At 33.5% G+C, this 16,070-nt stretch overlaps 2 protein-coding genes across 4 annotated transcripts; both read left to right on the plus strand.

Annotated features, from left to right (window-relative positions):
- Window positions 1-2,827: 2,827 nt before the first annotated feature.
- LOC127241118 (putative late blight resistance protein homolog R1B-17) lies at window positions 2,828-7,143 on the plus strand. 3 transcript variants are annotated; one of them, XM_051260022.1, is made up of 3 exons: window positions 2,828-5,722; window positions 6,048-6,099; window positions 6,859-7,143. In XM_051260022.1, the coding sequence occupies exons 1-2, from the start codon at window positions 3,018-3,020 to the stop codon at window positions 6,067-6,069; spliced, it is 2,727 nt and encodes a 908-aa protein (XP_051115979.1). In that variant the 5' UTR covers window positions 2,828-3,017; the 3' UTR covers window positions 6,070-6,099; window positions 6,859-7,143. The 3 variants fall into 3 exon arrangements, with proteins under 3 accessions (XP_051115979.1, XP_051115980.1, XP_051115978.1); XM_051260023.1 differs by having other exon boundaries at window positions 6,958-7,143; XM_051260021.1 differs by lacking the exon at window positions 6,859-7,143 and having other exon boundaries at window positions 6,048-6,295.
- A 3,937-nt stretch (window positions 7,144-11,080) lies between these two features.
- Window positions 11,081-14,427, plus strand: LOC127241103 (UDP-arabinopyranose mutase 3). The gene is made up of 4 exons (XM_051260000.1): window positions 11,081-11,514; window positions 12,387-12,637; window positions 12,728-12,896; window positions 13,866-14,427. Exons 1-4 carry the CDS (start codon window positions 11,194-11,196, stop codon window positions 14,208-14,210), a joined length of 1,086 nt encoding a protein of 361 aa, XP_051115957.1. The 5' UTR covers window positions 11,081-11,193; the 3' UTR covers window positions 14,211-14,427.
- The last annotated feature ends 1,643 nt before the right edge of the window (window positions 14,428-16,070 follow it).

Here is a 16,070-nt window from a genome sequence, read left to right on the forward strand (position 1 = left end):
CACATAACATATAGGCGATCCGCATATGGCTTGAATAAATATAGTGTTTGCTTATTTTGAACATTCAAAGATATCCGCTTGTCTTTGTATTCATGTTCATGACTTCAGATATGAACCCATGAGATCATTTACGGCATCCATAATGTGAACCCGCACCAATGGAAACCTGCTCTTGAGCGCACTGTATATTGCATACATACTCGATTTCCAACTGATTTGTACTGCTCTGTATAGATTAACTGTTTTTTGTTGAGTTTTTCTCTGGAGGTGAAGGCTGGTTAGTGTGTCCAATATCGGGATGTGGATGCAAATGCTAGGCAATTTTACTTGGTACTCAATTGCTTAATGATTGTTACTATTAGTTTGTGGGCTTGGTTAGGGTGCTGAACTGAATTAATTGGCATTGTGTGACAACACATAACATATAGGCGATCCGCATATGGCTTGAATAAATATAGTGTTGGGTTGATTCTTAGAATGTGCTGTCAGTTTAGATTGTAAAAGTGTGTTGCTTTTATATACATTATGTGTTGACTTAAATTATAATATGTGTTGTATGCACTATTTTTACGCCCTGTCAATTGATATGTTGCATTTGTATTGTTGTTCTGTCTATTTATACTTCATGTGATGTTGGATTATATTTCATGTGTTGTCGGCACCATACAGGAACAACATCTATTAAACAACATCTATTAGTATGTTCATTCGCCTTGTAGTATTGAGGTCTTATTATCTACGTCAACAATCTGTAAAACTTTGACAGGTCAGATAGGTACTAGGATCAATTGGTTCAACATAAGCCTGACCTCCTTTATCTTTGGCATGCGAACCAGGTTCGATCTAATCTTATCCAAACCCGCCAATGCTAAATAGGAATAATTTCTCTGCACTAGTTTCTATTGAGTTCCTGTAGTCATGTCTGAAATTACTGAGCCTAATTAGCTATTGCAGGCCAAAGTTATGTATTGCTGCATATATAGGTTGTTGCCTTTGAAAAAGAAATAGCATATTCTTAACTTAATTTCAGATGCATTGAGATTATAGGGTGGGTTTGGATGTAGGTTTGGAGGTGGAATAGTAAAGATTTGAATTAGATAAGTGTTCGATACGATGCCTTGAGAAGGCAAAAAGTGATGAATAGTGTGGGAGTCTCTCAATCCTACATCTAAACACGCCATTTCAACGGCAACATATGTGGTATTGCTCCAAAAATGCCCTTGAGTTAGGGATCGATGTAGGCGACATTCATGTCACACGGCATTTTGGTTTCCCCTGTATCATTGCAAGGTACGCTTACTATATCTACATTTTTTCTCAGTCTCATATTGTTCCCATCCAAAAACTCTGCCTTAGATAACAGGACCGATGAACAGACAGATCAGCCCATTCAGAATCATCTCGACCCTGGCCTTCATTTGGTCTAGGTCTTTAGCCTATACCCTTATCTGATGGCCCAACCAGAACCTACCGATCACAACAAGGCTCAACAATGGCCAAGTCTAGTACAGTTCTGGCTCAATGAAGTCTAACCCTCTCTCGGCTCGTCCACAAATTAGTCGAGCCTTCTTACCCAGCTCCCCAACAAGGTATCCGAGGAGGCCTGATAGCCAAAAAAACCAGCCTGATGCAATGCTACCTGTATGACTCCAAGAAGTTCACTATGAACCATCCGGTCAATCTTTCTCCTTTAATTTTTGTTGTGTTATTTGTCGCTTTCTTAGTCATGTAGTCGTTAATTGCAATGAATACTTTTGTTATTTCGGCATTAATTTAGACCAGTTTTGTTTTTCCACATTCTTAATTACCATTTTAGCCGATCATATCGCATGCTGGCTTGCATCATGTTGTCTGGGAGTCCACACTTTTCACTCTCCCAACAGATAGATACTTAAGAGAGAATAATTCTAGGCCACATATATAATATCCTTTTATTGCTGTTGATTCTTATTTCTATAAGAAATTATTTTTCATGATTTTCCCTTTTATTTAGGGAATGCAGTTTGTGGCCATTAAGAAGTGATCCGAGTTTTCAATCTAAAATCAACAGGTGATAGGGGAAGTTACCTTTCACCCTTATAAACCAAGGAAGTTTCCACATCATATCCAATGTGGGACAATATTCAACACTATCCCTTCGGGATGATAATCTCGAAAATTCATACAAGATTAATACCCAATATGAACACTATAGCTCTGATACCAATGACAGTATTGTCTAAAAGCTTGAATTGTTAGGGAAACATAATAATTAATTATTTATTTGCAAACGAAAGTTTCCAACACGGTCCCTCAGGTGCAAGTGGAGGTATGCAAAATTTACACGTGCATATGCAGCAAATAAGGACGGTATGATTTAAACTCGAAACCTAATATAGACTCTGATACCATATTAAGAAAGGACCCGATGGTTTTAGATTGGAAGCTCAGATTCATTCATGACCGTGGCAACGAGCTGGAAGGTATAGAAGAAGAAGAAGAAAGCCCTCTCTTGCTATTTATGTTTCATTTGAAGGGCCTTTATCTTTACTTTATAAAGTTTCTTCACATGTGGTTGTGTTTGTTTATCGCGTGGATTTTGAGTTTTGAATAGTAAAAATTTTGAATTGGAATAATGATACGGTGTAATATAAATAGATGTTGATATGATATTTTAACGTAAAATTAATATTTAGTATAATATAAAAAATAAAAATAGATATTTGATTTGATATTTACTGGAGAAAAAAATTTGATAAATAGTAATTTTGAGGGAAAATACCCCAAACAAACATACCTGTAGGGTCCCATTGTTCATCCAATTATATGACCAGGTGCATATTCATATGCATATACACACTAGCTCACTTGTTTATTACAACTTGGGCATTTGAATACGACAGAAATCTTGACCTACATTTTTGTTCCATTTTTCACGCTAATCCATGTTCTTATGCTAATTCAGTGCAAGAAATTCATTGACTCACTAGATCTGTACACAGCAGCTGAAGATCGAAGAAACACATTTGACTTGAGGTATGGCAGCTTATGCAGCTCTAGTTTCTCTTACCAACACTATTGCTATGGAGCAGATTCCACGGCCTCTCATATCCCACCAGATCTCCATTGATGGAGGGCTGATTGAAGCTCTGCAAGAAAGGGTTGATTTCTTGGTGCAATTTCTTGAAGAAGGCTGGAAAGGATCGAAGGGTTTGGAGGATTGGATTGCAGCTGCAGCACATGGTGCAGAAGATGCCATTGAATCATCTGTTGTGGGTAAATTTCTTGCTTACACAAGTCAAACAGAGGAGGAAGGCTCGATTCTATTACGCGAAGCACTGGAAAAAGCAATAGAAGATTTCGATTGTATCAAGGACGAGGCGATGGAGATTAAAGAGAAGAGTGAGATCAAAGATGTGCATGGATCAAGTTCAACATTTGTTGGCTCATCTCAAGGAGGGAATAACACAATTGTTGGATTCGAGCATGAAAAAATTCGAATCATGGAAGAGCTTACATCGAGGAGCCGGCCTAGCCGTGTAGCCGTGCCAATAGTAGGCATGGGCGGGATAGGTAAAACCACGCTTGCTCGAAATGTTTTTGACGATAAGCTTATCGTGCAATATTTTGATATTCGTGCTTGGATTACGGTGTCTCAAGAATACAATCTAAGAGAGATTCTTATGGGAGTTCTCTATAGCGACGGGCCGGGAAATACTACAAGTAAGAGTTTTCAAGAATTCACTAATGAGATGAATAAGAAGAGCGAAGAGACTTTACAAGAGTTAGCACACCAAAGATTGTCGGGGAGGCGATACTTGATTGTAATGGATGACGTTTGGGATGCCGATGTTTGGTATAAGATAAAGAGGTTTTTTCCGGACAATGGCAATGGGAGTCGAGTGGTAGTAACTACTAGGCTCTCGGATGTGGCTAATGAAGTCGGAACTAGTAGCCATAAGATGAACTTCCTCGGAGAGGATAGTAGTTGGGATTTACTCCGAGATCGAGTATTTGGACAAGGAAGTTGTCCTACCGAATTAGAAAGTATTGGCAAGACGATTGCGAAAAGTTGTAGAGGGCTTCCTTTGGCAATTGTAGTCATCGGGGGACTTCTTGCAAAGTCGGAGATGACATTGGAGTATTGGGAGCACGTCGCCGAAGATGTTAGCTCGGCTATATCTTTAGAAAGCGACGAGGAAAATTATTTGGATGTGTTGTATTTGAGTTACGATCGTTTACCTGCTCATTTGAAGCCGTGCTTTTTGTATATGGGCGTGTTTCAAGAAGATCAAGAGATTCGTGTCGCCGAGCTCACAAAACTATGGGTTTCCGAAGGATTTCTAAAGCCAACGGAAGGCAAGATCATGGAAGATATTGCAGCAGAGTATTTCGAAGATCTATTCGAAAGAAATCTCGTTTTAGTTAGCAAGCGAGGTTCGAGGGGGAAGATCAAATCTTTCCATATCCATGATTCATTGAGAGATCTTTGCCTGAGAGAAGCTAAGAAGGAGGAGTTCTTTTGCATCATGAAAACCGACGAACTTGAGCTTGTCGAAGAAGACATGAGTATTCAGCGACGGATTGTTGTAAACAAAGGCGAATTTTTCTACCAATTCGAAGAGTATGAGTTGTTACGATCAGCATCGTGTGCTCGTTCGTTGCTGTGCAATGCTGAAGATATCTTGCCCCGACCTGAGTTCCCGTTGCTTAGGATACTGACCGTTATCGACAAGTATGCTTTCAAGCCTAACGAGGATGCTGATAAGTATCCCGTCGAAGACATTTTTCGACTCGCTAACTCACGGTATCTCGCTTTTAAACCTTGCTGGAGTCGCAACATGTCGAGTACTTTCTCCGTGAGTTACTTGAGGAATGTGCAGACGATAGTCGTGAGCGGGGCGTGGACTTTCTACGCGCCGTCGGAGATATGGAGATTGCCTCTGCTTAGGCACATCAGGTTCAAGTCAATTCATCTCCCTGACCCAAGTTTTATGGATAATAGAGCTGTTTTAGAACACTTGCAGACATTAATGAATGTCGAAAACTTCATTTGCTCCGACGAGATTGTTCGAAAGGTTCGAAACATCCGAAAGCTAAAGATTCGATACAATGACATATCGAGGGGGCGATGTAAGGATTGGTCAAGTTACCGCGCCAACAACCTCGTCCATTTGGAGAACCTCGAATCATTGTCTCTACATTTCCCGCGATACAATCCACGAGTTAAGCGCGATTCGGTGCTAAACCATCTCGCCTTCCCCCAATCGCTCGTCAAGTTAACTTTGGACGGCTGCGGACTTCGTTGGGAAGACATGTCGATAATTGGCTCGTTGCCTAATCTTGAAGTGCTCAAACTTGAAGTGAACTCGTTCGAAGGAAATGAATGGAATCCGGTCGAGGGTGAATTTCTTCGCCTGAAATTCTTGATGATCAATGGCTGTGACGAACTTAAGCAATGGAATGCAGATTACACTCACTTCCCTCGCCTCGAGCAACTTGTTTTACGATTCGTATGTTTGGATGAGATACCATTGGAGATCGGAGAGATAGCATCGCTTCGATTGATCCAATTGGAAGGTTGTAGCGAATCTTCGGTCTTCTCTGCCAAGAACTTACTCGATGAACAAGAGAGCCTCGGAAATTATAGTCTTCGAATTAATGTTATAGTCTTAGTTCGCGCGATGGAGCACGGGACGAAGGTGGAGAGCTCGGCGAGCGAAAATTTCCATGTACAAATAAGGTAAGAAAGCTTCTATGGTTTTTGTCTTTCTTTTTACTCGAGCTTCAACGTTTAACTCGAAAACTTAGTCTTAACTTAACGGCGTACGTTTCTTTTATCCGGCGCGCACATATATATATATATGTGAATTACAGGGTATGCTTCTTTTGATTGGTTTGAAAAAAAATTAATTTGAGTTTGATATTAAAATAATGTATGATAAGATATTTTGTAAGAAAAAAATATAATTTTTTCGAGAAATGCAAAATCTAAATAGTAAAAACGTGGATTTTTGGGTAAAAGGCTTTGTGCTAACTAAGGATGCTGTTTCTACTACTTTTTTCAGCCAAGATTTGAGGTGCTTCTAAAGTATATCGATGGTTGCAACTCCTCTTAAGGTAAAGTTTAAAACTTTTTTATTTCGATGCCTTTTAGGTGAAAAAACTTGTGGAGTTTGATGTTTTAAATTTAAAACAAATTCTTAGATATTATAATTTGTTTTAGAAAAAATAATAGATTGATCAGAATGTATATACACATATGATGATGAACTGACAATACATGATAATAGTTTACACAATATATTTTACGGACCGATCCATGTAGGGGCTTGGGGTCCTCTCATTTTTATTTTTTTTAGTGTAATTTTTAAAAAACTTTTATCTAATTATTAGTATTTGTCCTCCTATAAATTCATGATTAACACTCTATATTATTGTTTTAATTTATCATAATATATAATATTTTTATTTATAAATATATTATATAAAAAATAAAATATTTTATTCTAAATATTAGTAGTCCTATATCATTTTTTTCCGCTCTCTTTTTTTTTTTTCTTTCTTTATCACCTCATTATAGTATCATCGGGAATTGAAAAAAGCTACGGTGAGACAGTGACATCAAATTGGTAGAAATAAATCAACAAGAAAATTCTTATTGGTTTTTTGCATATATAAAAAGCCTAATGATTGGTTCAAATAAAAAATACATAGTTTATTTCATGATTTGAAATAATTTAAAATCGAGAATAAATGGTAAAAAAAAATGAAACTAACAGGCCGGACAATTTTACCCCCTGAGCCTTATAGTTAGTTCCGTCGCTGATTATGTGCAACCCATTGAGAATAGAATTTCTTTACTTGACACTTGATTAGGGCTTGTAAAGGATCCATTGCTTGGGTTACTATCGGTTTGATACGGATGCTCGCATAATTTGATCGCTAAACTAAGTCAGATTTATGATAATGATATAGTACATCAGCGATGCGTATTGGCTACACACTCCAGCAAAGCTTTCGCTTATGAAAGAGTATTGTTCACGAACATCGCTACCGTGTGGCTCTCTACACACAACATAGCTTATTGTAATAACACTATTATTAATAATCATTCAAAGTAAATACATCGTGGTAGATTTGAGCAACTTTCGTTCCCTTTCTTTTGTTTGGCTTTGGAGGGCCTTAGTTAATTAATATTTCCCGCCAATATGTTTAGTTTTGTTAATCAAAGATCTTAAATTATACTTTCTCCGTAAAATAGACAATTAAAGTTCTATAAAAAATTAAAATATTCTTAGATTATAAAAAAACTCATATTTAATGAGAAATATATGTTCAAAGAGATATTTGGCGACATTCTACAAATATTGCATGTCCGGTGCATCTTTTGCAAACATAAAAATAAAATATACTCCATCCATCCGGCTATAAGAGTCTCATTTATTTTTTGCGTCATTATATTTAACATTAAGTATATCTTTATATTTATATAATTTTTTTTCACAAATATCATTATAATAGTATTACAAGACACTAATAGAAATAGAAATATTTTTGTTATTTTTCTTAGTTTGTACTACATTTTTCATATAATAATTAATATTCAAATATCATCGCACAAAAAATAAATGAGACCTTTAGAACGGAACGATGGTAGTAGTATAATAAAACTCTATGTGATATTTTTATGTAGAATATTGACATTTTATATATATAAAAAAAAAAGTTATGAGAATAGAAAATAAAACAAGAATGTAGGATGCTATTTTTAGCATTACCATATTACTAGAAATGTATAATTAATTAATTATGGGTATATTAGTAATTAACTAACTTAATTAGGAATCTTGATAGAGCAAGATGCCAAATGCCTACATTGACATAGGGCACCCCACTTTGATATCCCCACCCTTATTGCTTTCTACTAAAATATCACAACCATTTCTTGTCTTTATATTTTACATTTAAATAAAAATTGAATATAATACTCTCCAATCTAGAATCGATTTATCCGTTCTATCATTTAGATTCATCCAAAATTTATTTATTTATTTTATTTTAGTAATTGTGATTTTCATAAATATTAAAAAAGATATTTCCATCTTATGTATTACTATAATAATGTTATCACTATAATTTAATTACATTATATAATATTCATAGGATAAACTTGTATATTCATTTTCCTATCGTATTTATATACATATAATCAGTATGTTCATTCAGCGATTTTATGTAAATTGGTTATTATTATTATTATTTTTTTAGATAAATTGGTTTTTTGTGTGTGTGGTATCGAAAACTGTGTTGGTAATATAAAAAAAATATTTTGTGTTGAATGATTGACTTTTTATGAGTGAATAATGTATATATTATATCAAGTATATTTGTATTTTTTAATAATATTTATAAAAAATTGTTCGATTGAGAAAGACTGAGTGAACAAACTGAATATACTCTCCCAATCTCACGTATTAATATTTACCATTTATTTCATTCTCACAAAGTATTACAAATTTTAATCATATTTAAAAATTTCGAATTTAAAAATTTTAAATTTTTAACTATAAGAATTACTTATCTTAACCTTAATTTATAATTATTTTTTTACTAATACATTTTAATTATTTACTAAACATACCTCTTCTAAATTCTCGTGTATACAGTAACTCTAATATTATTATATCAGAGACGGAGGGAGTACTAATATTCTAATAACCAACAAATAAATATGTTTATCCCGGACAAATAGAGTATTACATGAAATAAAATAACTATTTTATAGAAAATATCATAGGTCGTGTTTATTTGTGCGATTTTCACGAGATTTTAATGTACGATTTTGATTATAAAAGTCTATTGCCTATCCTTCATGCATCCGCTACGGCAATGTAGGTATATAATATAACTCTTAAAATAATTATAAATAAATTAAAGAGTAAATAATTAGATTTTCAAGTTATTAAAACATATAAATAAACTCTCGATGAAGTTTTATTAGTTAGGAGTAGGTTATAAAACTTGAAGCATTTTAAAAATAAAAAGAATAAGGGCAAAAGAAAAATTAAATTTAAATCCGAGACTAATAATAGAAAGTATCATAGATATGGAGACCCAAATTATTTAATAAATCAATGACCGCATCATTATAAAAAAAAAAAAAAACCCAACAATGTGAGCAAACGACTACATGTATAAAGAATAATGTTGTAGTCTCGTCCCGTAAGGGATGATCTGGTGGTGTAAGGGTTGGACTTGTGACCGTGAGGTCATGAGTTCAATAGAACTTTCGAAAAGAAATGTGCACATTATTGACAAGAGTAGTCTATTTAATTCATTTAACTTATATTCAACCTCGAATAGCCTAGCACTGATCCAACTCCGGAAGTATTACAATGTAATAGATGTTTTATATACTAACAAAGAGTCCATTGGCATTTCATAGCATGGCCATTTGACGGAAATTGTTTTGTCTGCAACCTTTATGCTCAACATGCATCTGACATGTGAAACAAGAAGTGTGTTATTATATTATATAAGCAAGAGGTTTATAAAGCTTTCATCTACCTTTCTTTGCTTGTTTGAATGCTTGAACACTTAAATTAAATCTAAAATTGAATATTTAAAATATCTTAACATCCCTTCAATTGAATATCTAAAATATCTTAACATCCCTTCAAACTCAAGTGATATAATATAAACTAATTTGAGTTTGCAAAGAGAGATCGAAGATGGCGTAACCACAATCATCCGTCATGCCAGAAGTAGAAGCAGTGCCCTAAACTAAATTAGAGTCGGAAATAGACTCTCAACGGAGTAAAAAATGAGACTCTAACTGGAGTTGTAAATAACGAGACTCTCACTGAAGTCGAAAACAATGAGACTCTCACCGAAGTCTGAAACAAGGAACTCTCACCAGAGTAAAAAATACGGAACACTCAATCGGAGTTGGGAAATACAGAACTTTCACTGGAGCCAAAAAAACAACAAGATTCTAACCTAGTATCAAAATCTATTTTTTTCATAGAGTAAAAAAACAACTTATTGACCCATGTTTCTCCGTGTACATTCAACCTGGAATGTAGTTGGTATCAAGAAGTCTTGCAATTTTGAGATCATGTCCATAATTACAAGTTTGGTTGCAAATTTATCTATGAAAGTTTTCTGCGATCTGTCCGCTATATGTGTGTCTGCGATATGCATGTTTGCGTTAATATGTTGTCTGTGATATGTGTGCTGTTTGCAATCTTTCTGCTATGTGTTCTATGTCATTTTTCTATTGTTTGCAATCTGTCTACGCATATGTGATCTATCTGCGATTGACGCTAATTTCATTCAGAGTCATGTCTGCGTATTTGTCTATGATCAACCCTGACTTCTGGTCAGAGTTCTGTTTGCTTATTTATATGCAATTTATCTACTCTGATATCAATCAAAGTCATGTCTGCGTTTGATATCGATTTCGCTTAGACAAACTCAAGTTAGTTTCTAAGACACTACTTGAGTTTCAAGAGAGATATAGAAATATTTTAGATTTAAATTTTGTCTACATTAGTTTGATTGGTTTTGCTAGGTTTAGATTTTTATTTGTTCTTTTTTAAAGGGTAGATGAATGATGATTGTGATTTTAGTCTTATCGAGTATGTTTCATGGTATCTGATAGCTACAGTACCTAAAATATCGTGTTCCTAATAATAAAAACTCATGTTTGCCAATATAAGAAAAGTATTACAATTTTAATATTTATTTAAATCAGATTAAATAATTATTCAAATTCAATTATTTTATTTTATTCTTTTCATTCCTTTTAAAAGACCTACCCCATTTTCTTATTCCATTTTTTAAAAAGTATATCAAATAAAAGACTTACCCCATTTTATTCATTCCATTAACTAAAAAACCTCCACCAATTACTCATTTTATTCATTAGGTTTAAGAAAATCTACTTATCAAATAATAAAACCTTTCCAAATCTAAACCTAAATTAAAAATTAATCCTAAATTTGAAACAGAAAAAGTATTCTCTATAAAACCCTATCAAATCATAAAAAATAAATAAATATAATATCAAGAATAGGTAAATATAATAAATACTCTCTCACAGTCTCATCTCATCCATCCGCTTCGGTAAACCAAAACCTCTACAAATTCTCACTCTATTCTTCCAATCTTCCCTCAGATTTCTCGATATTCAACTCGATTTCATCGCAAATGGCCGCCTCGAGATCCCCGGCGCCGATCCTCGCCGACGAACTCGACATTGTGATCCCCACCATCCGAAATCTCGATTTTTTGGAGATGTGGAGGCCCTTCTTCCAGCCCTACCACCTGATCATTGTCCAGGATGGCGATCCGTCGAAGACAATCAAGGTTCCTGAGGGTTTTGACTATGAGCTCTACAACAGGAACGATATTAACAGGATACTCGGCCCCAAGGCCAACTGCATTTCCTTCAAGGACTCCGCTTGCCGCTGCTTTGGTTATATGGTTTCTAAGAAGAAGTATATTTTCACCATTGATGATGATTGCTTTGTAAGTTTGTATCAAATCTCGTTTTCTGGTTTTGAAAATTGTGATAGATTTGTTTGGAGTGATCTATCTGTTCATGTTGAGTCAGAGAATTAGGGTTTTGGAATTGAAATTTTGTTTTCAGAATTGGGGGGTTTTGGAAGGGATTTTTCTTTTTTTTGTAAAGCCTAAGTATTGATTTAGTCTTTGGATTGTTACATTCTTCAGAAAAATTGGCCACACTTTTCCTCATTGCTTAGTTTGACATTCATTAGATTATTGTTGATGCTTGATGAATTCAGATCTGATTTTTTTGTTGATTAGATCTAAATGTTTTGAACAAATAAATCAAAAAAATCTTTAACCTTTGAAAAGTTGAAGTCTTTAAAGCTTTTTTCTGGGGAAAAAAGGTTGCAAATTGCAATCATATCACTAAGAATTTTGATTTGAATCATTTGAAAAGCTTATAAGTCTTCACTTTATCTATAAAGTTAAGATATTTGTCTATTCACTGCTTATTGTGATTTAAAATTATTCGATAATGTAGCCTATAAATTATTTATGTTGTTTTAAAGTTTCTGTTCGTTTGGGCTTGGGATTATTTCCAGTCACAGATCATCTTTTGGTTCTTTACATGTCAGAGTAAGTTATATTCAGCTGAAAATTTGTCGATTAATGGCTAATCGTGACGGCCGAAATCTACTTTGTTTTGAAAATCATAATGGATCTAGTTTTTTTCTGCAAGAAGCAGCTCTGTTAAAAAGAGAATTGCAGAATTTACCTTACAAGGATTTTTGCTACCAAAGATGCTGTTAATAGTGTCTGATTGGAGGTTTTCGGGTCATTGGCTGATTTGGTTGTTTTGAAGGTTTACCGATGCATTTATTGTTTTGCAGGTTGCCAAGGATCCATCTGGAAAGGATATTAATGCGCTTGAGCAGCACATCAAGAACCTTCTGAGCCCATCGACTCCCTACTTTTTCAACACCCTTTACGATCCCTACCGTGATGGTACTGACTTCGTCCGCGGGTACCCGTTCAGTCTCCGCGAAGGTGTTCCTACTGCCGTGTCTCATGGTCTTTGGCTCAACATCCCTGACTACGATGCCCCCACTCAGCTGGTCAAGCCCCTCGAGCGAAACACAAGGCATAAATAAATAAATAGATAAACCCTTTATCTTGACTTATATACACCGCCATTTGGTTTGTGATGCTGATCGTTTATTTATGTTTTAAGGTATGTCGATGCTGTTTTGTCTATTCCGAAGGGCACCCTATTCCCCATGTGTGGTATGAATCTGGCCTTCAACCGGGAACTGATTGGCCCAGCAATGTACTTTGGACTGATGGGGGATGGCCAACCTATTGGACGGTACGATGACATGTGGGCCGGATGGTGCATGAAGGTAGTGATTTTGATTACTTTAGCCGTGCAATTATTGATGGATTTAAAATCTAAGTAGATATAAAATTATGCATTTCTATTCTAGTTTTAGTATTTGGAAGAATCCAATTTTTGTCTCACAAATGGCATTTTTTTTTTTTTATCATTTTATTCATTAAGTAAAGTACAGCCGTAAATGGTCCCGGTCCCGTATCTTTTAATTGTTGTTGATTGGTCCGAATTCTGCATGTGTCACTTGTCTTTCGTTGTACTCTTATTGTGTGATTGTCAACTGCCGAATTATGATGAGTTAGATACAAGATTATTTCAGGATAGTGTTCGCATGCTGCCAAAATTGTAGTTTTACCTTTATAATTTGAGTGTGTTTCGTGTTTATAGTTTTTTTTGTTGTGAGACATGAAAGATAGTAAAAGTATTATAGAAAATAATGTTTTGTGTGTTTTTATTGGCTTTAAACTTTAATTGTTATGTGTGTATATATTGTATATTACTCCAACCGTCATCTAAGTTTATGCCTACTTTTTTTTTATTGTCATAAAAAAATATTTTCATTTTTTTTCTAAGTAAAAAATACCACATTTTTTTTTATTTTTTCTTTACTATAAAAGGAAATTTTTTTTATTTTTACCCATTTTACTTATAAACTTGTGCACGGTCAAACGGGCATAAGTTTCGATGGTGGAGAGAGTATATATTATATTTTTTAGGTACTATTTTTAGGGAATCATATTCAAACACACTTTGAGTGTGTTTGTTTAATATTTATAGCTTTAGACCTTTTTTCTGTAAGGTATGAAGAATTGCGAAAATGTTGTAGAGAATTGTGTTTTCTCGGTTCTTGTCGACTTCTATTATTATGTGTACATATTGTACTTTTCAGATAATATTTTGGGGGAATTGAGTCACTCTAAAACACTAAAAGAACACACTCTTTCTATTTGACGGATCATGATTCTTTTTTCAACCTTAGGTCATCTGCGACCATTTGGGATTTGGCGTGAAGACGGGGTTGCCCTACATTTGGCACAGCAAGGCGAGCAATCCATTCGTGAACCTTAAGAAAGAATACAAAGGCATCTACTGGCAAGAAGAGCTGATTCCATTCTTCCAATCCGCGACTCTTCCAAAAGACTGCACTACAGTTCAGAAATGCTACATTGAGCTCGCCAAGCAAGTCAAGGCCAAGCTCGGTAAAGTGGACGACTATTTTAACAAGCTTGCGGATGCCATGGTCACATGGATCGAAGCTTGGGATGAACTCAACCCGGCCGGACCTGGAGCTTCCTCAGCAGTCTCCAATGGCGCCGCGAAGTAGAAAGATTATGGTTTGTGAGTTAATAATTTATTTGGCTGGATTTCTTGGAAGCATGGTAATTATTTTTCAACAGCTTTATGTTGCAACTGCGAAAGGGATTTTGATTTTCGGATGAGAGATTATTTAAGACTAGGATGGTTACCTTGTATTTTTATTACATTTATCGGTGTATTTTATATAATTTATTATTATTATTAAGATAGGCTGTTTTTCTTTAGCTCCTTTCACCCTCTTATTATTTTGAAAATGGTATTGCGGGTAAATTTTATTCCGTTGATTTGCCATCATATTTTGCTGGTGCTGCAATGTCATAGAAATCTTTTTATTTATTCTTTTTTTTTAAATTTAAAATTGACTCAAATCATAAAAAAAAAAAAATTACAAATTTTATTAACAAAAGTTGTAAAATAAAAAGTTAAATGGAAACAAAATTATTATAAACAAATTGTACTAATGACAATAATTATAGGCGGGGAGGGACTGAGAGAGTATTTTATTTATTTATTTTTTATTGTTTATAATGAATATTAATTTGTGAGAGAAAAATTTTATTGAAAAAAAATTAACTAAAATTTATTAGTCAATATTGTAAGAAACTGAATTCCTTTTTGATAAAAAAATTCCAATTTAAAAACTTGACTGCTAAATTATACTCCTTCGTCCCGGTTAGTCTAATTCAAATTTAAAAAAAAAAAAAAAACTTAAAATGAGACTAAAATATATAATTCATTTTCAAAAGAAAAGTGACAGAATAAGTGAGACAAATGTAGTAATTTTTTTTACAATTTGGTCCAATTTTGACTAAAATAAACATTTTGTTTTTAAATAAAAAGATTAAAATTTTTAAGTGTAGCTAATGTGACATCGATGTGATGTTAATATTTCAGCCATATCAATGTCACGTCGGTAATACATGATGACAAATCTGACATCAAATGATTATTTTAGCTAAATTTTTTTAATTGCATAACTGTTTTCAAATAAGATATATTTAGAATTTTAAAATGATAAAAGAGATCAATTCTAGACTTAAAATAATTTACTTTATATTATTATTATTATTATTATTATTATTATGTTTTGGTAACGTAGAATCTACAACTTCTTGCTTTGTGAGTAAAATTTTAGGTGAACCTAATAGTATACAAACTATAAAAATATAAGAATGATTTGTCTTTTAATTTGAATGATTTTATAAATTGTATTTAAGAGAGGATAAAACTAAGAGTAATTATGGGTAAAAGATTTGGCATGAACTATTTTATTTTATTTTTCAATTTTTTAATTATTAAAAGTCAGGAAATTGATGTGACTATTTCATCATGGATATAAATGTTTGAACTTTGAAGAGAAGCTGTATCGTACAATAAATAATTAAAATAAATTATGTTGTAATTTTGTTTTAAGGATTTTGTTTTGTTTTGTTTTGATTTGAGTTTGATTTAATATTTGGTTTAGATAATATTTTGGAATAATACATTTTTTAATCTCGACTTACTTGGTTTAACTAATTTTGGTATGTTTTGATGTATTTTAAAATGTGAAAAAATAAAATTTAAATATAACAAAAAATATGTTCATCAAATAGTCCTGATATTCATCCATATCAATCTCATTTAGTATATATATATATATATATGATATTTCGGTTAAATTTTTATCAAAGAACATAATTCCGATTAACGATCCATCACAAATCGAACTCATATGCCTGAGTTGCAAAATGTTCCGATATAAAATTAAAACGGTCATGCAAGTTAAGTTACTCGAAAGCTCAACTCATTAAAATTTGAAAAAATTCTGAAAAATTATAAAGTCGAATAAGGCTTAACTTAAGAAAGGCTCCATAAGTTAATAAAT

The sequence above is a fragment of the Andrographis paniculata genome, unplaced genomic scaffold, assembly GCF_009805555.1.
Source record: "Andrographis paniculata isolate CXL003 unplaced genomic scaffold, ASM980555v1 Contig80END, whole genome shotgun sequence".
Lineage (NCBI taxonomy): Eukaryota > Viridiplantae > Streptophyta > Magnoliopsida > Lamiales > Acanthaceae > Andrographis > Andrographis paniculata.